Source organism: Schistocerca cancellata, chromosome 2 (genome assembly GCF_023864275.1).
Source record: "Schistocerca cancellata isolate TAMUIC-IGC-003103 chromosome 2, iqSchCanc2.1, whole genome shotgun sequence".
Lineage (NCBI taxonomy): Eukaryota > Metazoa > Arthropoda > Insecta > Orthoptera > Acrididae > Schistocerca > Schistocerca cancellata.
This window is the reverse complement of record NC_064627.1, coordinates 426750595-426773123: the sequence shown is the minus strand read 5'-3', so window position 1 is coordinate 426773123 and position 22529 is coordinate 426750595. Positions and strand designations below refer to the sequence as shown.

General features: G+C 37.6%; 1 protein-coding gene across 1 annotated transcript; it reads left to right on the top strand.

Annotated features, from left to right (window-relative positions):
• Window positions 1-4743: 4743 nt before the first annotated feature.
• On the top strand, window positions 4744-22104 carry LOC126161893 (calcineurin subunit B type 2). The gene is made up of 6 exons (XM_049918035.1): window positions 4744-4860; window positions 5144-5183; window positions 5259-5435; window positions 18676-18797; window positions 18878-19000; window positions 20919-22104. The coding sequence occupies exons 1-6, from the start codon at window positions 4858-4860 to the stop codon at window positions 20964-20966; spliced, it is 513 nt and encodes a 170-aa protein (XP_049773992.1). The 5' UTR covers window positions 4744-4857; the 3' UTR covers window positions 20967-22104.
• The last annotated feature ends 425 nt before the right edge of the window (window positions 22105-22529 follow it).

Sequence of the window (22529 nt, the reverse complement as noted above, 5' to 3'; positions counted from 1 at the left end):
CAGTTATTGAATCAGCATAGCTGTGGCATGTGGAAGCAGTGCCTCGAAGTTCACATTTTTAACATCCCTTGAATATTAAGTTATAGCAGTAGTAGTAGTAGTAGTAGTAGTTTTATTCATCCATAGATCTCTTTTTACAAGGATATAGGACATGTCAAAGTATTTACAAATTTAGATCAATTTATAATAAGCTAATTCGTATACACATGTATTTACAGACTACTAGTTAGAGCCTTTTTAAATAAGTCTATTTTGGCAATTTCTTTAATCTCTTTTGGTAATTCATTGTACATATTTATTCCTTGGTAGAAAATGCTGTTTTGAGTTTATGTTCATTTTTTCTTGGTAAATGTAAGTTGAAAAAATAACATAAAACATTATCTTCAGTGTTCTCCTCTATGGCAAATTGTAGCTAGCTGAAGATAACTTAAACTGCAATATCTTATATTGTACTTGTGTTCAGTACCATTTTTGTGAAATTGATGGCTTATTATGATTATTTAATGGAACAAAAAGTTTGATAGTACACTAATGTCCTGAGTACACAGTAAAATTAACAGAACAATCAGTTTTCTTAAGAAAAGTATAGCAGATAGCTTTTGTATTTCTCAGTTATTAGTATTATCCACATAACCATACCCATGTTTATTATAAAGTAACTGATATCTGTATAGTATTGGAACATGTCATTCAGCAATCAGGAATCTTTAGCTATTGAATATAATCATAAGACTGAAAAGAGTGGCTGGTAAGTTATGTTTCTAAATTTCTCTTGAGTTGTCTCATATCATTCCTTTCTCTTTTTCAGAAATTACACTGTTCTACCAATGAACTAGCTACTATGAACACTCAAATGTTTTGCCTCTGGTGATTTACTTTTTTCCATTGGAGACTTTGTTGATAATGGCAAGGGAAAAGCAAGCAGGATTATTAAAAGAATGTGTATGACACTGGACAACATACACCGTTTGTTTAATTATTTCAGTTCTCTGATGAAATGAAAGGAAAATAAAATAAACAAGTTTATGTGGATTAATATATTTTTGTTCTGAAATCATTTATTTTAATTTTTGTTTTCTGGTCCTAATTTTGAGCTTCATGCTCTTTTTTAACAAATACAGTTCTTCCTCCTTTCTCTGGTTCTTGTCAAGCTGCTTTTGAAGCAGCAGCATATGGAGCTATGCTAGTTTTTTTGACATTTGAGAACAGATGCTTTTATTCTGAAAACAAAACTGACTGTTGTAAAATGAGATGACTGTAGGAAAGAGGGAAGAACATAGTGAAGGCATCACACTTACAGTTACTTCTCCTTCCCTCTAAGATTAGATAAAGCTGCTAGAGATGATGGCACAAGATAAAATTATGTATGAAATAGTTACTGTTTCTCAGACATTTAGGCTGAGATAAATAACACCAGCCTCCAGTTTGATATATGCCATAGATACATGTCTATCCAAGGATCATAAAAAAGCTAATGGTTGCTTACTGTAAATGTTGGCATCTTATTCTTCAAATATGATCTCAACATAATTAACAATCACATCATAGAGACAAGATTTATATACGCCCAGTAAATTCAAAAGTGAATGTACAATTTGCGTTCAGTAATTAGCACTGGTATTTTCTGTGGAAAAGCCATTTCTGATGAAATGATTAATCATTCTAAGGAGTAAATACAACAGCAAACTAGCTAGTACAATGCCTGTGTTGTCACTGTTTGTTGGAGAGACTGGAAAGGGAAATTATTTCACAAAGCAGATCGCATTTCATAGTTGCTTTTCAATTATGTGCCTAGTTACAATTCGCCATCTACCTTACAGCTACATTTAATGCAATAGTATCATGTGTAGAAATGTTGCATCTGAATCAAATTAACTGTTGTGTCCTTCTGTTGACAACTTTATCAAATGGTGTATTCTGTTACACACAATTTGGAACATACATTCCACATATGGGGAACCGCTAATCTGCTAATCTGCAGGCTCTGGTAACTTCTCTGTGCGTGTTTCTCTCTTCTAAGAAATTGTACATCTGTTGTAGTTGTTCTGTCCATCTGTGTGAAATTGTTTGTGAATGGAAACTGTTGCAAATTTTTTCCCATACTTTATTCGGAAATCTGGAAAGCTCTCTTAATGGCCAAACAACAAATACCTGATGCTTTAACTAAATTCAAGGTAGATCGTTACATCGTTATACATATAAGTACACTACAAATCTACTTAAATGTTTTGCACTAATATTATCGCTGAATGAGGCTGCAGCAGTTTTCTGCTACTGTCTTGAACTTATTTACAGGATATATCAACCTCAAAATATCCTCAAGTAAATAATTTTGCGATCTTGAACGCTTATCACTCATGTTTGACACACTATTTCTTCAGGTGGCGACTAAGTAAATATGAAACGATTTCCCAGAGTGCCCTTCAATTTGTACCAATTTAACTGGATGGGAACACTATTCTGTGAATAATTAACCAGCGAATAAAATGGCATCACACAATACCCACTTCAAGCTAATCGGTTGTTAGCCTATTCTTCTGTTAGCTATCCCTGGATTTATACAAAGATTATACAATTTTACCTAGAAGAATTGTATAGTCTTAGATATCATAGGTTTTCATCCATTACTTCTATGCAGCTGAGTCCTGCACGTAACTCTGTACTTATGTGATTTCACCATTCACATCATTGCAGAAGTGTTCTAACTGTAAAAGCCCATTTCTAATACAGCAAATGTAATGCAACACTTGATCTCTCGTTTTGGTTTTGTGGAAGCCTTTTGTCTTTGAAACAAATTTGTATTCTCAGTGTTAGTTAGAGGTGGTGTACTTGCCCGACTGGTGATCCCCATGCCTGTTAGGTCATGCTGCTGCCGATCTTGGTCCACCAAAAATCTTGATGTCTCACAGGTGGGTGACTCTCACAAGTTTGTTGGCTGGTACTGGGTTCACTGATGTATGGTGCAGTTGCTGCTGGTATTTGTTGCTGGTTTTCTTTCCTTTCCATTGTAGCTGTATGAGCATGTTTCTTGTTAGTGATCTCGTTTCCACCTGGTTCTGCTGCTGTTTTATTTTTTCTTGACATTTGTCATGGCCTTTGTACTGGACACCTGGTCAAATACCGTCCTTCAGTTACTGTCATAGTTGCTGATGTGCTTGTTGGCAATGAGTCTGTTTTTTTCTGAATCTGCTGATGTTGTAGTGTACCTGAAGCTGAAGTAGTTGGTTTTTATCTGAAGTCTTTCTTTACACTGGACTGTCAGATGTAAGCAATCCATCAGTTACCATTCTAGATTGTGATCTAACTGGTAACAATGAATGTGTCTTTTCAAGTTCTCTTGGTGTAGATGCTTTACCTACAGCTCATGTTGCAGGTTCACGATCTGGAGCTTCCCATTCAAGCAATTCTGTTACAGTAGCTCTGAGCGCTTTTCCTTTCAGTGCCACTTCATTCGATCATTATTTTGGCCATCAGTTCTTTGCCTTCTTCATTCAGGTAAGGACATGTGTTGTGCACAATTCTCTATCTTCAAGAACATCAACATGGGTCATATTATGATTCCCTTATACTATACTATTTATGTTCTTGTTTGTATGTCTAATTTCTTGGTTTACACACAACCAGTCCTCCAAATAATATGAACGTGGTATTCCCAGGACAAGAACGTTCGTATTTTTCAGATATATCGAAAAATTTTAGTGATTGAAGAGCCTCAGTAACAGTTTAATCTTCCTTCGTTAGCTTATGCAGGCCTTCGTAGTCCTGCTGCACTATAGCCATAGCAGCTTCTAGCAGTACCTTCTCCTGTATTTCATAGTTATTTTCTTTCAATGCCTGCAGGAATGGATCAACAGTAGCATGTCTCCACTCAATCATGTCTTGCTACTTAACATTCTGGGCAACCAAGAATACAGAAGAAAAAGTATTTGAAATACAAAATAGAGTCAACGGAACTGAAGAGTTCATGCAAAAAATTATTTGAGCAGCTTTGTTCATCATTAATCTTTCCTCTTACGCACTTAGGTGCCAAGAACATTTCATTGCCCAAAATGAACAATTCATATTAAGATCAAGGCACTAGAAAAAAGTTTAATTTGTAGAGAGACTTACTAAAGTCTCTTCTTAGTCTATAATGAAGTTCACTATAGGCTTCCTGTCAGTATCGAATCTATTACTAATGACCTAAATAAAGTTAAGAAACGGCCGAAGGAATACATTACTGAAATATGTTTCCGTTTCTTACGGGAATTTATGTGATTTACGCTGTAACGTGTTATAAACTCTCATAAAACTCTGCATATCTGACAATGTTTTTATGTACCTTTTTGGCTATCGCTTTGTACACACTCCACTGTCGACGTGTATTGGGCTATTTGGAATTGAACTATTTAATGTATAGTGCAAACCGTTGAAATCCGACGTACAGATTTTTTGTACATAATTGCTGCTTTCTGTAACAACGGAATTTAGGTCGGTCATAGATCTACGAAATATGAGATAAATAAAAAAGTAAAAATAAATCTGCACCTTCATACGTAAGTTTACCCAGCAGGAAATGAATTATGGAAAATATTTCATATGTAATCGTACTGATAATTATATGAACGGAATTTTGACTCAACGGTAGAAAAGAAGCTAATATTACCAATATCGTAGTGGAAATTTGGAGTTGAGTTCTGGACTGGAGGATCATAGATGTGACAAGTCTGAAAAGTTGTTGCGAGTATTGAGTAATCTCTTCGAAAACGAAGATTTTTGGTGCAGGAAGAGAAAGCGTACAGTGGCTGTTCTCATCTTTGGTTTTGACCTATATCGTCTTTGGATTTTGACAAGCAAGAATAATAAGAAAAACACAAAATGGTAAAAATATTTTGTGTGTTTTTTAAATGCTGTATATCTAGTGTGTCTAATGAAGTATCAGCTATAATTTTTTCTGAATTATCTCTTGAGCGATTCAATTGAATGCAGTCACTGGTTGACATTTCGTAGGGTTTTTCTGCTTCTGTATGCATACGACATTCTGTACGCGAAGAGAAGTGATATTTTACTTCAAGCTCTGTGAAACGAACTTTTTTAAATTATTGTGCTGTTACTTAATTTAACTGTGCCTGAATGCTTTCTAAGATGACTGTATCTTTTGCAGGGAAATGAAAGTTCTCTTCCTATGGAACTATGTTCAAACTGTAAGTAGGTGTTAGTGTTTCGATTCATTAATTTTGTGTAATTGTTTTTGCCTCACGCACTTATCTGTGTTTCAGTTGATGCTGATGAAATACGACGACTTGGGAAACGTTTCAGAAAGCTTGATTTGGACAACTCAGGTTCCTTGAGTATTGATGAATTTATGTCACTGCCCGAGTTACAGCAGAATCCTTTAGTACAACGCGTTATAGATATATTTGATGCCGACGGGAACGGCGAAGTGGATTTTAAAGGTTAGTCAAAAAAACTCCCATTTTTTTGTATTAGTAGCTGTAGCTGTTATGAATAAAAGCAAAATTGTTTTAGAATATACCTTACCGTACTTTCTTTCTAAAATCGCAGCCGTTTCTGCTAGTTTAAGACTGTTAGTACAAACATTTGTTTCTCAGCTGTATGACGGAGTGGACACACATACATTAAATATAAATTAGTGACTGAAGATTTCAAGAAGATAAAAGTACAAAGACAGAATTTGTATTTTTTTTCTAATTACTATTTTTGTTACATATGATGCACTGCATGAATGTGTTAATATGTAAATACAAGCAGAGACAATATATTTGCAATGTGTTCATTTTCAATACGTGTTAGGAGTATCAATATCTATTCTGCTTGCACTTATCCAAGCAAGGTGTTTCCACTTTTGATGCACAGTAGCCACAGTGTAGAATTTCGCAGGGTACAGTATAAACAGAAGTTATCTGTATAGTCCTCCTAAGTAAGATAAACATCTATTCTACAAAACTCACCAACAGTGCAAAGTCTAGTGTAATTCTGCTAGCACTATCATTTCCCTCCTTACCTGTTCCATTTTTAGTGGTGTATGAGAAGGGTTCATTGGGGCTTTCTATGGGTTTGTAATTGTCTGACGTTACCACCATAATCATTTTTCAAGATGCAGTTGGAAAGGAGTTATATTTTGAGTGGCTGTTTACTTATTTATTCATCCAGGTGTCGTCTGAATATGCTTCAGTTTTTACCATCATAGTACAATGAAAATAAATAGCACAAATGTTTTGAAACACAGATTATACAAGGGTTGGAACTTTAATAGTGGCAACTACTCATTTACGGATCATACAGAATAAATACATGTTTCAAAGTTTTACTGACCTTCAACATAGACACCAGCATTGTGTATAACCAATTGCCAGTGATGCGGAAGTTGTAGGATACTCTTAGCAGTGCCAGTTGTTGACAGTTCGAGCAGTGTGGTCTATTGCCTGACAAATTTGTAGTAGTTTTGAAGCAAATGCCATGAAGTGTTTCCTTCAGTTTAGAAATTGAGTTGAACTAACAAGGGCTTAAGTCGGGAGTGCAGTAGGTGGTATAGTAGCCCCATCAGTCAAACAAATCAGTGACACCTTGCACTGAACATGCTTGGGCATTGTCCTGCAAATTGGGGGTCAGGTCCTGCAGAAAGTGTCCTCACTTCTCTCTCTAAGCTGGTCGTAGGTTGTGTTCCAAAAATGAACAGCATAGACACAGAAGTGATGACACTTTTTGCAGGACCTGACCATCATTTTGCAGGATGATGCTCAAACATCTACAGTGCAAGCTGTTACTGATTTGTTTGAATGATGGGCTACTAAGTGCTATACCACCTACTGCACTCCCCTGACTGAAGCCCTTGTGAGTTCAACTCGATTTCTAAACTGAAGGAAACACTTCAAGGCATTCGCTTCAGAACTGCTAAAAATTAATCGGGCGATAGACCGTGCTGCTCTGTCAACACAACTGGCACTGCTAAGAGTATCCTGTGACTTCCACAACACTGGCAATGGGTTATAAGCAATGCTGGTGACGACTTTGAAGGTCAGTAAAACTTTGAAACACACATCTATTTTGTATGAGCTGTAAATACATAGTTACCACTATTAAAGTTCCAACCCTCGTATAAAGATTTTTGTGAGGATGGAACAGGTGGCCAGCTATGGCCTTCCTGGAGGAGCCATCCTGGCATTTAATGATATGAAATACATGCATTATATTATTGAAGCCTGGCATTTGTCTGAAATGATTGAGCTAAATCAAAATTAGAATGGTCAGGCAGAACAAACTCCATCAATATTCAGTGTCTTAGAACTGTATGGCCTCATTTGGTTGGTTCCTATTTAACATCATAGGTTCTTGCGAATTTACCAGTATGTATATCTGTGAATCATGTAATTATTTTTTAATCATTCCCTTTGTTGGAGGAAAGCAGAAAGCACACTGATAATAATTGGAAGAATCATAAGACAGTGTAACTCAACAATGAAGGAAACCATAATTCAATAGATTGAGTACTGCTTGGCAGTCTGAGAACCTTACAATGTAAGATGAGTGGAGCATAGAGAGCTGCATGTTTTGTCATGGGTTTGTTTTGTAAGCATCAGAGCATCATGGAGAGGCTCTTTCCCAAGTGGAGTTGACATTTTGCAGGTCTTCCTGGATTTCACTATACTTTTATTATTTTAAAGTCCATTTTTTATTCATTGAACACAGTGTGGAACTAATTATAATGCTTCTGGAAGTCACCATGATATCAACCTGTTTGCTGCTGTCTATTGCATTCATTATCTTGTGGATGAACATAGTGAGATAGTCTCAACGCAAAGAAAAAGAAAAAATGCTATTGGTGGAATGCATATTGGTTCCCATAGTGTATTTTCAATCACGAAAAAGGTCATAAACTCTCTGTGTAAAAAGAGTTTTATAATTCAGCAAGCATTTGCCTTCAGCAATGGAGACCTCTATTTATGGCCATCTGTCCTTTGACCGACCTTGAAAATGGGAATGCTGTATTCCTTTTTTCCGGTCTGTGGGAAGCCGTACTATTCCTACAGCATCCACTGCTTGAAGGGCAAAACGTTTCTCATAGTTTTAGAGCAATGTGGAGGTGTCCCATCTTATTAATAGAAGCCTATACCACATGATCTCCTCACTGCCAAAACTGTCACCTTTCAAATAACCTAAACTACAAGGTTTATTAAAGACAGTGAGTCACAAGAACTAACATTTTGTATTCACACCCATTGTCTTTGCAAACACACAACCCATCACCATACAACCTAACCTATGGCTTGATGTACACTACATTTTAGTCTTTCAACAGAGCCTACATTCCAAAACATAATCGACACATCTTCGCACATCCCTCAACATCTTGTAAAGTATTACATACTTGTTTTTCCATGCCTGGTGGTGTCCTGGATTTGTTACCATTTATTGCTCATCCATCTTTTTAACTCTTTCTTTTCAGCTATTATTTTACCAGTTATTTCCTTACAGTTCTAAAATTAGTTTTTCTGAGCCAATCTTGAGCAGCCCTCCTCCAGATCTATAGGTCATTTGATATATGCCAAGTAACACTAAGGGGCCTTCGTCCATCGTCAATAGTTCAGATGTGTCCCTGATACTCACAGCAGCTTTTAATTGCAAAATGCAAAACAGCTGCATGTGAAAGCAACAGCCGTCTATAGCACTGTGACAATACTGAGTAGTGAGGTGGTGTCAAAGAGATGCCTAAAAAATTGCATTACATTATTGGCTGGAGGTAGGCACGTGAGCATGTGGAGTTGCTGTATCTAGCCCACTGCAAGTGTAAGGGATTAATTTGTGCAGGCTCAATTATAGTAAGCATCATAGATCCTTATAATGATGTGTTGCTAAATATTGATTGCCTACACAGTTGTACTGAACTGACTACAGAGGTAAGTATGGTATCATGATAAAATTTAATAGGATTCAGTAGTAACCTCACATTTTTTTGTTTCAGTAGTGGCTAGTATATGCATAAGCTTCAAGGCTTTTTCACAGACTGAAGAAATCTGGACATGTATGTCTTATCCTCATCCAGATATACCCGAAATATTGGTTTATCACTGTATTACTAATCGGAATACCATATATTCTAATACAGGGATGCCTAGTTTTTGATAACTTTCTCTTCAGCTGCATGTAAACAGTCTTGTTTGCAGCAGTCCTCAGTTTGCTTTCTGTATCAGGAGATTTCTATTGATTGCTCTGAAGGACGTAAATGTGTGGTTAACTTAAGCAGTCTAAACTTTAGAAAGAAATCCAAAAAATCATCAAAACCCCCAGTGACACTCATCATGATGGCTACAGTATATTTCTCATTGATATTGTCAGCTATTGCAATTCCTTTATTTTGCAGTGTCATTTATAAATGTTCCCTTCTTGGAACCATATTGGGTTTGATTAAGATCAGTTAGCTTTCTGTGCACCGTTACCCAATAGTAAGGGTTGTTCATGAGTTTTGCCCAGAGTGTTCAGCAGGCAAAAGAGTCCTGTGATACTAGATATATTCTTGCATTAATCATTGATATTGGTTCTCCAGCAGGAGGGCAGAATGCTGAGTTGGAGTGGCTAGTGTGTTAAAAAGAGGTTAAAAGATGAATATCAACAAAAGTGAAACAAGGGTGATGGGAAATAGTTTATCTAGCTCAAGCAATGTCCAAAAAATTAGATTAAAAACTGAGATATGAAAAGTAGGAGAGGAGTTTTTTGGGCAGCAAAAGAACTGACAATGCCCAAAGTATGGAGGATACAAATGCAGACTGGCAATAAAGCTACACTCTCAAAAAGAGAAATGTATTTATGTCTAATATAAATATAAGGAAGTCTTATCTGAAGGTATTAGCTTGGTACAGAACTGAAATGTGGTGCTACAGAAGAATACTGAAGATTAGATGAGTAGATTGGATAAATAATGAAGGGGTACTGAATCAAATTGAGTAGGAATGAAATTATGGCGCAAATTGACTAAAAGAAGGGCTCAGTTAATAGAACACATTCTGAGACGTTAAAGAACTGCCAATTTGATGATAGAGAAGGGGGATAGCAGTGTGATGGGAGAGAAAGGCTTGACTACAGTAAGCAGGTTCAAATAGCTATAGGTTGCAGTCATTATGTAGAGGTGATGGAGCTTGCCTAGGATAGTGTAGTGCAGATAGCTGCATCAGACCAGTCATCTATGACACAACAGATCCATAACGGAGAACTTTCAGCGACGTGAGCCAAGTTAATGTATAAATTAATCTACCTGATTACCTGGTGTTCACCAGTCAATTATTTTTATGTCAACCCGTTCCCTTTTGTATCACATCAACATAGTTGAAATTTCGTCAGAACTATCATTAATCATCTGTGAAGGCTTTGGATATGATACTAATATCAGATATTTTCTTGTCATCTCCTTCCAGTTCCAACCTTGACATTACCTCTATGCATCAGTTGTCATCAGAGCTTTCACATTTCAATCTAGCAACCCCAAAATTATGAATTCAATGTTAATATTCATTGTTTATGATTTTTGTCAACCTCTTCTCACCACCATCTCCATTGTTGGTTTTGTTGATTTTGTCTTCAAGTTGCTTCCTTATCACCTACCCCCATTATTAGGGATACCATACCCTGCCACCACCCCAACCCCCCCTCTCCCACCCCTGCCCCCTTCATTTTTTGAAGTATTAAGTCATATTTGTACACAACTTGGTCGAAGTCGCCATAGGCATTCCAGAGTTATAGATAAATGTCACCATTTTCCCACCTCACAAACAGAGATATTAGGGAAGCCTTGCCCATCCAGCATTTTTTCCTTAATAGTAAGGCATGTTTGTACAGATTTTGGATGAAATGTGGCCATACATTCCAGAGTTATCCTTATTTGTCATTGTCCTCAGAATCTATCTCCAACCCCATCCCAGAAATATCCATCTCTGGGAGTGGTGTGCCTGCTTTATCTTCATGATAGTATTTCCCATATAGAATGTCACATTTCTTTCAAGTTTGGTTGAAATTGCTCCAAGTAATAATAATTTCATGTGTGTCAATGGTGGAGTGAAAGTCTTCCAATTGGGCACCACTTTGGCGACTTGTGCGTTCCCAGTCAGCTCCAATTATCCAGTTGGAGAAAGGAAACCTACAGTTTTATATGGTATCTGAACTAAGTGTTGTCCTTGGTGACACTTCACATCATTGACAGGTAAACGCTAGATTAAAGACACATTGAAAATTGTTGGCAACTGGCCTGGATTTGATCCCGCAAATTTGCTGTCCAATCGTGCACTTTACCACTAGACTATCAGGCCTGACTATAATAATGACTCAACAGCCGTATGCAAGTCTTTCAATTTGATACCACTTCAACGACATGGGTGTTCCTGAGCCAGTGGCATCCAGTTTCTCAGGTGGTCACCCATCTAAGTATTAAGCAGGCCTGACACTGTTTAACTTTGGTAATTGGGGGGGGGGGGGGGGGGGGAGACTGTTGTATCCAAGGTGCCATGGCCATTGGCATTACTCTATTGTGTTCCTAAATTAAGCTTGCATGGCAACACAGTAATTCAGTGTTATCTGAATAAAAACAGCTGCATCAGCTATTAACTCACCAAATTGATTTTCTTTTGCCAAGAACAAAAATGTGGTGTTTCCTATGTTTTTTGCATTCATGCAGTAACACAGAGCATACGTGATGCTTTCATTGTTTCTTTAATTTCAAAGATTGGAAATATTTTATCACCACTAACACGATTCAGCTAAATAGAGGTATCTAATTGACTAAAGCATCGTTAAAAAAAGTACAGAAATTTTACTGACTCTAAATCAGACGGATTGTCTATCAGCAGTGCTGCATCACAATGTCACCAGGACATTAACACCTAATTCAGCCCTCTTGGAGAGCAAATATGTAAACAAATAACAGACTTTGAGAAATAGCATTTCATAATTAAAAATAGTGTGTTGTTGAAACTGACCCTCATGGCCATTAACAAGTTGATGCTTTGTTCACGTAGTTTTTCATTGGCGAGACGTTTTCCTATGGAATGGGTGAACTATTCAATATCCATGGACCACTTATATTATCATATTTTAATAGTAGCATTGTAAAATCTTGAGATTATCCAATTTATTGATGCCAGTATGAAGGACTTTGAAACAAGACACTGGGAGCTGAAAAATAGTAGTGGATTGACTTCACATCTGAGCAACTACATGACTGTGGAACCATAATAAGTTTCTGCCAAATATGTATAGTTCAGGACAGAGAAAAATTCAGGCATCTAACTTCATTGTCTCAACATAATCAGAATTTAGCTTACTATGATAAAAATCACAAGCTACTCAATAGTACTATCTCCAGTTGCTGCAGTCTCAACTCAGCACAAAGGAACTACACGACCTTCAATTAAAATACCAGAATACTTAATTTTCTCTGATGCAGTTATGCAGAATAGCAACTACCACAAGACATTAATATTACCACTAACACTGTGAAGTGAAATGCAGAGAAATGCTGTGTAGTGTGCACACAGTAATTTTTTCCTTATCTTGTGTAGACAGCACACTGGTAAGGTACTTTATAAAATGACATGAACAGCCATGTTGTTCTACCAAAATTCAGAGCTCTATTCATATCTGTGGAGGACAACTTTTGCCTTATACAGGGTTCAATGTGAAAGCTTCAATATGAACTTTGGCCATATGATATGCATCATCAGTATCTACTGTGGATAACACAAGTTTTTCATGTCCCTACGAGAGCCCAGAAAGCCTAGCAGTACAAGATAACATTTTTATTGGTTATGAACATTCTGTTAAAGTGCTAACATCACTGTCCTTGCCACAGCAACATTTGTGGAATGTCTCACCAAGTAAGCAATGGAAATCACACTTTGTTGTAATAATTGGCTATAATGATTCTGGAATATAATTTGGACAAAATTTTGAATATAAAAACTCCTCAGTTTGTAAATATCTTCTGTCAGATGGGTTGAAAAGTTGAAATGGTATCTTAACTTGTAGCCTCTGGAATGTCAGTTGCCAAAGTAAAAGCTGGGAAATAAAGGCAAATAAATTATCCATTCCAGGACAAGCTTGGAACATGATACCATGTGCTGATTTTAAAGCAACTAGTAACAACTTTGAATAACTTCTCTTGAATAAAGAACCTTTGAGTGCAAATATTATATACTGGTTCAGATATGTAGATGATGTACTGTGTTGTATGTGGACAGGCACTACAAGACATCATTGTTGTGTAATGGCATAGACCACAGCCAGTGCCATAGGCAGAGTGCTGAGTCCCAAGCAGTGATTGTCACCAGACAATGATTGGTATAATCAGCAACAGCAAGACTTTACCACACCAAGCTTATGTGTGTCAGTGGCCCGGGATACTGTCCCACCTTCTGAGACGGTCTGCGGTTCCACCTATTTCAGCCGCATCTTGGTCACTCTCCTTTGTTGAAGACGCTTCCGCATGACACAGAAATGTGGCTCATTCTGTGCAGTCAGTGCCAGGCAGCTGCATTTAATTCCCTGGCCTAGCCAAGTAGGTCATCAGCACTGCAAGGCCATGCACGACACTTGTTTGTGTCAGTTATCACCATGATTTATAATGACACAGCCTTGGAGTATATTCCATAATTATCACACTGCAACAACTACTACCACAGACTGCAAACTCCCAACCACGACCTGATCGCCCAGGCCCTTGGCAGCCAACATGTCACTGCCATCTCTTTGAGACCACTCATCATCATACCTGCCCTCTCTGTACCACTGGAGACCACCAGCTGCTTTTCAGCCAGTGGTACATAGTTTGAGTATGGGTGACACCATCATCTGCTGCAAAACTAGAAGACATCATAGCTGCATTATGCTGGCAGCAGAGCCATGTCAAGTGCTCCAGCCACCACCACCAAGTCAGCAGCCATCGAGTTGGCATTCTCCATGTAAGATGGCTGCTTTCCAGCTGTTCATGATTGCCAGAGGCAGTTCAGCTACCTAAGCCTACCTCGCATGTCGTGCCGAGAGGAAATTACAAGAGTCAATGTCAAACCACACTTGAGACGAGGTCATATCAAGATAATTGTCAAAGTTAAATGGGATAGTAAAAAACTGTCTCATCCACAATCATTTCTCTGTAGCTACCTCTGTATGCCATTCCATTCTGAAGTTACTCCTGTCTCACCATCACATGGATTCGGGCCACCCCAGGTGTGCCTTGAGTGCCTTCTGACAACTGCCAAGAGCTCTCCCAGCCCCCAGTAGTGGTCATTGCACCTGTGACCGACTACAGTTGATATAGCTATGTTTCTTGTTTGTTGCCTTCCTCTTGTAGTGTGTGCCACTGGAATGTGTTGAGAGTAAATAGTCCTGTAATAAAGAGGCTGCTCTTCATTGGATCTGCTTTATATCTTCTGTTAATCTTACTTGGCAACAGTCCCAGATTGATAAACAGTATTCAAGAATCAAGCAAGTGTTTTTGTAAGCCACTTCCTTTGTGAATGAATTACATTTCCTTAAGATTCTCCCAGTGAACCTCAGTCTGCCATTTACATATCCTACATTTTGTTTTTTGTGATCTTTCCAGTTTGGGTTGCTGCAGATGGTTATTCATAGGTATTATGTGGTAGTAATACCTTCCATGGATTTGTCGCCTATGGTTTAATTGAACAGTAGTAGATTCTTTGCACAGTGTGGTGATTATATTGCCTACTTGGTCAACTGCCATTTCCTATACGAATTGTCAATTCTCCGTATGTCATCCTACATTTTGCCGCCGTTTTCTGGCACTGCAGTCTTCCTGTAGGCGACAGTATCATCTGCAAATAGCGTTACAGAGCCTCCAATGTTATGCATAAGTAGTAGTTGCCTTATAAGATGCCCTTGCAGTACTCCAGAAATAACCTGTACATTTCTCGATTTCATTGCATTAGGAATTATATGTTAGAGTTCTATTTCCAAGAAAGTCCTATAACTATTCACAAATCTGGTCTGATATTCAGTAAGTGGCTTGTTGACTAAATGACAGTGCCTAACTGTATCAAATCTCCTGGAAATTGAGGAACATGGCATCAGCTTGAGTGCTTATGTCTATTGCACTCTGGATTTCATAGACAAACAGAGCAACCTGAATTTCATAAGATCACAGTTTCCAGAACCCATGTTGACTTTTGATAGAGAAAATTTTCTGTCTCCAGGAATATCATAATGCATGAACATGAAACGTGTCTTATAATTCAACAACTGACTGATGTCAGTGACATATAATTATGCGTGTCTGTCTAAGGCAAATGCAAATGACCTCCACTTTTTCCCAATTGCTACACTTCAGTGGTCTATCTACATCTACATTTATACTCCACAAGCCACCCAACGGTGTGTGGCGGAGGGCACTTTACGTGCCACTGTCATTACCTCCCTTTTCTGTTCCAGTCGCGTATGGTTCGCGGGAAGAACGACTGTCTGAAAGCCTCCGTGCGCACTTGAATCTCTAATTTTACATTCGTGATCTCCTCGGGAGGTATAAGTAGGGGGAAGCAATATATTCGATACCTCATCCAGAAACGCACCCTCTCGAAACCTGGCGAGGAAGCTACACCGCGTCGCGGAGCGCCTCTCTTGCTCAGTCTGCCACTTGAGCTTGCTAAACATCTCCGTAACGCTATCACGGTTACCAAATAACTCTGTGACGAAACGTGCCGCTCTTCTTTGGATATTCTCTATCTCCTCCATCAACCCGATCTGGTACGGATCCCACACTGATGAGCAATACTCAAGTATAGGTCGAACGAGTGTTTTGTAAGCCACCTCCTTTGTTGATGGACTACATTTTCTAAGGACTCTCCCAATGAATCTCAACCTGGTACCCGCCTTACCAACAATTAATTTTATATGATCATTCCACTTCAAATCGTTCCGCACGCATACTCCCAGATATTTTACAGAAGTAACTGTTACCAGTGTTTGTTCCGCTATCATATAATCATACAATAATGATGAACTACTGCTGGAAGTAGAGCAAGCTGTTTCAAATTATCTCTGTAACACTTCAGATATTTCATCCAGCCCAGTTGCCTTTCCGCTGTTGAGCAGTTTTAGTCAGTTTTCTATTTCACTTTCATCAATTACCAAAGACTAAATTCACTGTGTTGGTTTTTCCCCCCGTCTTCTTCTGTTTCGGTGTGAGTATGACCAATGAAGAATTAAAAAGATTATTTTGAACCACTTTTTGACTTTATATAAGACCAAAACTTCGTAGTATTTTTAGCCAAACCATTTGGCAACATTTTACTTTTAAATTCATTGAAAGCTGCTTGCATTTCTCACCTTGTGCTCATTTTGGCTTCATTCAGCTTATGTTCATCTTCCAGGGTTTGACCTTTCTTAAATCAAAGATGAAACAAGCTCTTTGTTTTCTAACATAACTGTTGAACCACGGTGACCCTTTTCCATCCTTCACAAGCTTGCTTGGCATATTGTACGAGGCTGTTCAATAAGTAATGCAACACATTTTTTCTGAAAGCAGGTTGGTTTTACACAGGATTCCAGTACACCATATTATTTCCCAATTTTTGGCTACAAAACTCTTATGTTTCAGCATAATCTCCTTTCAGTGCAATCACTGCATGCCACCTTACTAGAAGGGAAGGTATGCACTCGTGGTACCACTCTATGGGTTGCCGTCAGAGCCAATGTCTTGCTGTAGCAATAAGCTCCCCATAATCGAGATACTGCTTCCCACAGAGTGCATCCTACATTGTGCTAAACAGGTGGAAGTCATAAGGTGAGAGATACGGGCTATAGGGTGGATGATGATGATGATGATGATGATGATGATGATGATGATGATGATGATGATGATGATGAACAGTCCAGTGAAGTTTTGTGAGCTGCTGTTGGGTGCACATACTTGTGTGGGGCCGTGCATTGTCATGGATAAGGAGAAGTCTGTTGCATTTTTGTGGCGATGGAACATGCTGAAGTCCTTTATTCAATTTCCTTAGGGTATCACAGTTCACTTCACAGTTGATTGTTGCACCACGAGGTAGGACATCAAACAGAATAACCTGTTCAGTGTCCCTGAGGACTGTCACTGTGACTTTACCAGCTGAGGGTGCAGCTTTGAACTTTTGCTTTGGAGAGGAGGTGGTATGAGCCATACGGATTGTCATTTTGTTTCTAGCTTGAAGTGATGAACCCATGTTTCATTGCCTCTGATGATGCTTTAAAAAAAATTGTCACGATCAGCTTCATAATGGATAAGCAGTTCCACACAGATAGTGCTTCGTTGCTCTTTATGGTCTTCTATTAGGCGGTGAGGAACCCAGCAAGCACATACCTTTGCATAACTCTCTCATTGTGTAGATAAGAAGATGAAGTCTCCCCTATTACATTAGTGTGATCAAGAAACATATTCCTGATTTTCACCAAGTTCTCTCTGGAAGTGCTTAGCCACTACTGCTCATATTGCAGGTCGCCTGCAAGAGCATCCATTTGTCATGTTTGACCCACCTGTGATGCTTACTTTTACCCAGACCATTCAAAATCTGCACTAAACCACTAGATATTATCAAATTCTGTATTGCAATAAATACACCACCACAATTAGTGTCTAATCTGTCTTTGTGACAGACATTGGCCAATCTGAATTTAGCATTTCGTTGCTATTGTCTTCTCATTTCAACCAATATTGTGTTCCTAATACTATCTGTGCTTTATTACCTTTAAAAATTTATAACAATTCAGGAACATTACCTTGTTTCTTCCTGCAGTTTTTATTGGATCGTATTAATCTCTTCTACTTCCCTTCTGTGAGGAAGAGCATTTCCTGAAAATCACATGACTGATCGATTCAGTTCCAGCAGGCAATTCGATACTGATCTCAAGGTGGTGCTCCTCAAAGTGTTTTTTTCATAGCTTACATTTTTTTCATAACTTGAACAGCAAACACAAAAACATTAGTTCACAGTGCAGATTAGCAGCAAATCTGTAAACTTCCTGTACCCAGCTATTGACATCAAAACACAAAAACGTTGTTTCAAAATGTATAGATAAACAACTACTACAGATACAATATTTTCTTGCTCACAACACCCAGTAGCACACACACGCAACTTTCCACTCAAGGATGCACAGACGTTTATCTGTCCCAACACCTAAAGAATATTTCAAAGCAAAGTTAGACACAATAAAATTTATTCAAAAGGTGCTGCAGATTTTAAGTTGCTAGACTTGTATATGGAAACATGTAGGCTTGAATTAGCTGTACTACAAAACATTAATATTCATGGAATGTGCAGATTTTTACTTGCCTAACAATATTACCTAATAAAAGACTGTGGTAAACTGGTGAACAGAAAAAAATGCCGGACAAGAAAGAATCCATTTAATTTCTTAAGTTGACGCTAAACAAAAAACTATATTATAAGACAGTGACAGAATATGGTTTAAAAGCTACTAAGTCAACTTATGCCATTGAGTAATGATGTATGCATGGAATAGAGTTCAGCACGTTTCAGTTAATGTCATCCTAAATAATATGATATATGACGTTTTTAAACAGTTCTCATTAATTCATTCACCTTATGTTGGACAATTTATGAAATAATTAGGGATACATATACAGTGATATAATGTATCTAGTTTCCACATAAATCTATGTTCACTTCATTCTTGCAGAATTCATACAAGGTGTTTCCCAGTTCAGTGTAAAAGGAGATAAGGAATCAAAACTGAGGTTTGCATTCAGAATATATGATATGGACAATGATGGGTACATATCCAATGGGGAACTGTTTCAGGTAATTTTTTCCCCCTACTGACATGGATTAAACATAATGTAGAAAATCGTTGAATATCCATATCATGTTTTCTTTTACAGGTGCTAAAAATGATGGTTGGTAACAATTTGAAGGACACACAGCTTCAGCAAATTGTCGATAAAACAATATTATTTGCTGACAAAGATGAGGATGGGAAAATTAATTTTGAAGAGTTTTGCTCTGTAAGTATGTTTAATCATGTAATAGCAGTGGTAGTGGTATTAATTGTTGACTGCACTATCTTTACTACTATAAATTTTACTCGAGTAAACACAAACGAGTTTAAAATACATGGTGTTTCAAGGAGAGTCATCCATTTTCGCAGGACTATATTGTCTAAATGAATGAAGATAGAAACTTTGGCTAAATTTTAATATGATCAGACTTTTCATTTACCTTTCAGAAATATTCAATGTGCCCTCCATTGGACACTTTACAGACATTCAGACAATAACTAAACTCATCCCATACTTGTATGATATCAGGAATGAGTACGTTAACTGTTGTTGCTGTAAAGAGTTACATTTTAGCTCAAGTTGTTGGAAGGGGAGGCACGAAGCTGGAATCTTTCACAAGATGATGATAATAAATGTACCATGAGATCAGGCAAACTCTGAGGCCGATGGTGCAGTACAAGGTCCTTGTGCTCCTTACGGCCACTCCATCATTGAGATAGCTCATTGTTAAGAAGTGCTCTATTGCAGTGGTGCTCTGACCTGTTGAAAAGTGAAATTTTTGGAGAATTTCTCAACTAGACCATGATGTATGTCTTTTGTGTACCCCATAGTCTTCATTTTTAGCAGTTTATTTTTCCACTTAAATGGAACATAGCTTTATCACTGAACTTCAAACATAAAAGGGAATTATCATCTTACATCTCCACACTCAGAATAAATTTGCAAAACTCTGCTTATTGTTTTGTAACCCCATCATTGGAGGATTGTAGCAACTGAATCAGATATAGTTCAAAAGACAAATGTCACCACAAAACATACTAGTCAATTGCGTGAAAAATGACAAACTTGTGGCTGGTATGACAAGCAGACTAGTCTAGACCATGTATGGTGAATGTGCTCCAAGTCTTGAAACACCACAAAAGGGCATCCTGTGGATTGCTGCTAACATAAACAGCCAGTGTCTTGAAACTGCTGCTTTCGCCATCAAATTATTTGAGTTAAAGGGTACGCAGTCTCATACTCTCAATCATTATCACGCCACACAGTTGTGTCAGTTGAAACAGAGAATGCTAAACATCTTTTGCTGTTGTGTAATAGTCAATTTGACTTCAAACAGTATTATGAGAAGGAAAGTTGCTAGTCACCACGTAGCAGAGATGCCGAGTCACAGATAGGCACAATAAGGAGATTTTCACACTTAAATCTTTTGGCCAGTGGCCTTATTCTCTCTCTCTCTCTCTCTCTCTCTCTCTCTCTCTCACACACACACACACACACACACACACACACACACACACACACACACACACACACACTCACTTCAATCTCAGGCAGCTGAAACCAGAATGAGACCCACTGAGACTGCAGTCGTGTGTGTGTGTGTGTGTGTGTGTGTGTGTGTGTGTGTATTGTTGATAAAGGCCATTGGCCGAAAGCTTTTAAGTGTGAAAATCTTTCTGTTGTGCCTATCAGCGACTAAGCATCTTCGCTACATGGTGAGTAGCAACTTCCTTCTCATAATATTGTTACATTCCAACCTGGATTTTCCATTGTTCAATTTGACTTGACACACGAGGTGATGAGTGAGCTGCTACACCAGGGAGACCCCTACGAACCACCACGTGAACTGGTGGCAAGGTAAACTTTTAGTTTTGATGCTTAGCTTAAAATTTGCCCCAAACTTCTATCTTTATAAATATGTAAGATGTGGTCTCTGAATTAATCTTCTTGAAACCATTAGTTTAGCCATACTTACGTAGGTTCTAAAAGTTTCACTTTACGAGATTAACATTTCTGAAGGTTCTCCTTCATGGTCAGATCCACAGAATATGATGATGATGATGATGATGATGGGTAAATTACAGTTTCTTATAACATTTAATAATGTGAAACAGTTTAATAAGTTTTGAATTGTCTATTTCAGGTGGTGGGCAACACAGATATTCACAAAAAGATGGTGGTTGACGTTTAACTTACAGTTGCTTCCAGCATGAATTCTAAAGCTAAGGGGATGAAGTGGTGTCTCATACTGTGAAAGTAATGTTTGATTTCACCTTTTGATCTTCCTTCTCCAGACTCTGAATAACATATAAGCGAGTGTGTTTGTTTCATACATTCTGAGGAAGCCTCGGGGTAACATTTACTCGCGAGTGTTTGTTTCATACACTGTTGATAAGTCAATACTGTAACAGTCTAAATGTGATTAACACAGAAATTCCTTTTTTGTGTCTTTTCTACAGTTATCTCCTATCTTCAATTTACTGCCACATATTTTCTAAGGAAGTTTCCTTGGAGTATTTTGTGCAGTGAAATCTTGTTGCATGTTTATCATATTGATGTTCACATTCATTAATACATTAGTCTCACCAGGCACATTAAACTGTGATCTTTCATAAAATTTATCATGTATAAATATGTATAAAAGACGATAAACTCATTGTTACATGTTGAAAGAACTTATTCTGTATCAATTTAGTGAAACATTAAACTCTGCTGCACACATCTGTTGTTGCCAGGTAGCGTTCCTAGTCACGCTTTAATGCTCATTACCTTCTGAAGGTCACTCGCTGAACAGATTGTGGAGACAAGTGTATATCATTCTGACTTTTCGGAATGTAATGAAGCTGTTCTCTATGTAGCTGGCACAAGTGTACAATAAAGAATAGAGAGAGGATTTGTCTTAGTGTGACAAAACTCGGTAAACCACTTCATAAACAAAGTTCTAGTTTTTCGCATATTTACATTACATGAAAATACATATTCATGTAATACAATGCACTTTTACACGTTCTTATATACACAGATTCTCTGGTTACATTACAGATTCATTATGATACTGTGGATGAGATGTCTCATTTCAATATATCTCATTACATTTTGTTTTTCGAAGTACTATTTACCCTTGTATTTCTCAATTTCTCAGTCTAAAGCTTTAATATACCATTTATAAATATAACATGTATTTGTTTTAAATTATTTTACCTCGAGATGTTTTCTTAAATATTTGTTTTTATATTTGAAATCTAATGTTTGTTATTGATGTGATTTGTTCCATTCAAACTGATTTAGGCATTTAAAGAAAGATTGAAATGTGATGTAGAAAATTTTGCATGTAAATTTTGTGTGTTCGAATAAAATGATTTTATTACCCAGTAAAATGTATACTCTTTAGCACCCTAAGTTTTTTTTACATGTATTATCAAATACCATTTCAAATAATTGGTTCATGAACTTAGCAAACTGCATCATTCAACTTAGAAACATTGTTTGCTGGAAAGACACCCATGAAGCAGGATCACCATGCACAGCACAAGACTTCTATGTAAACTTCTCAGGTAAACATTGTCCTAGCAGAAGGACTCACCCAGTGTTTCTAGAATAACAGAAAATTCAAGAAACTAAAATGACAAAGAGAATAAAACCTCCTGGTTTATATTAACCAACAAAGATGACTGAAATGAACTGGATACATATATAGACAAAGCAAGAGGTTATCCTACTTCACCTCTCGCTATCTACCATGTCACCAAAATGG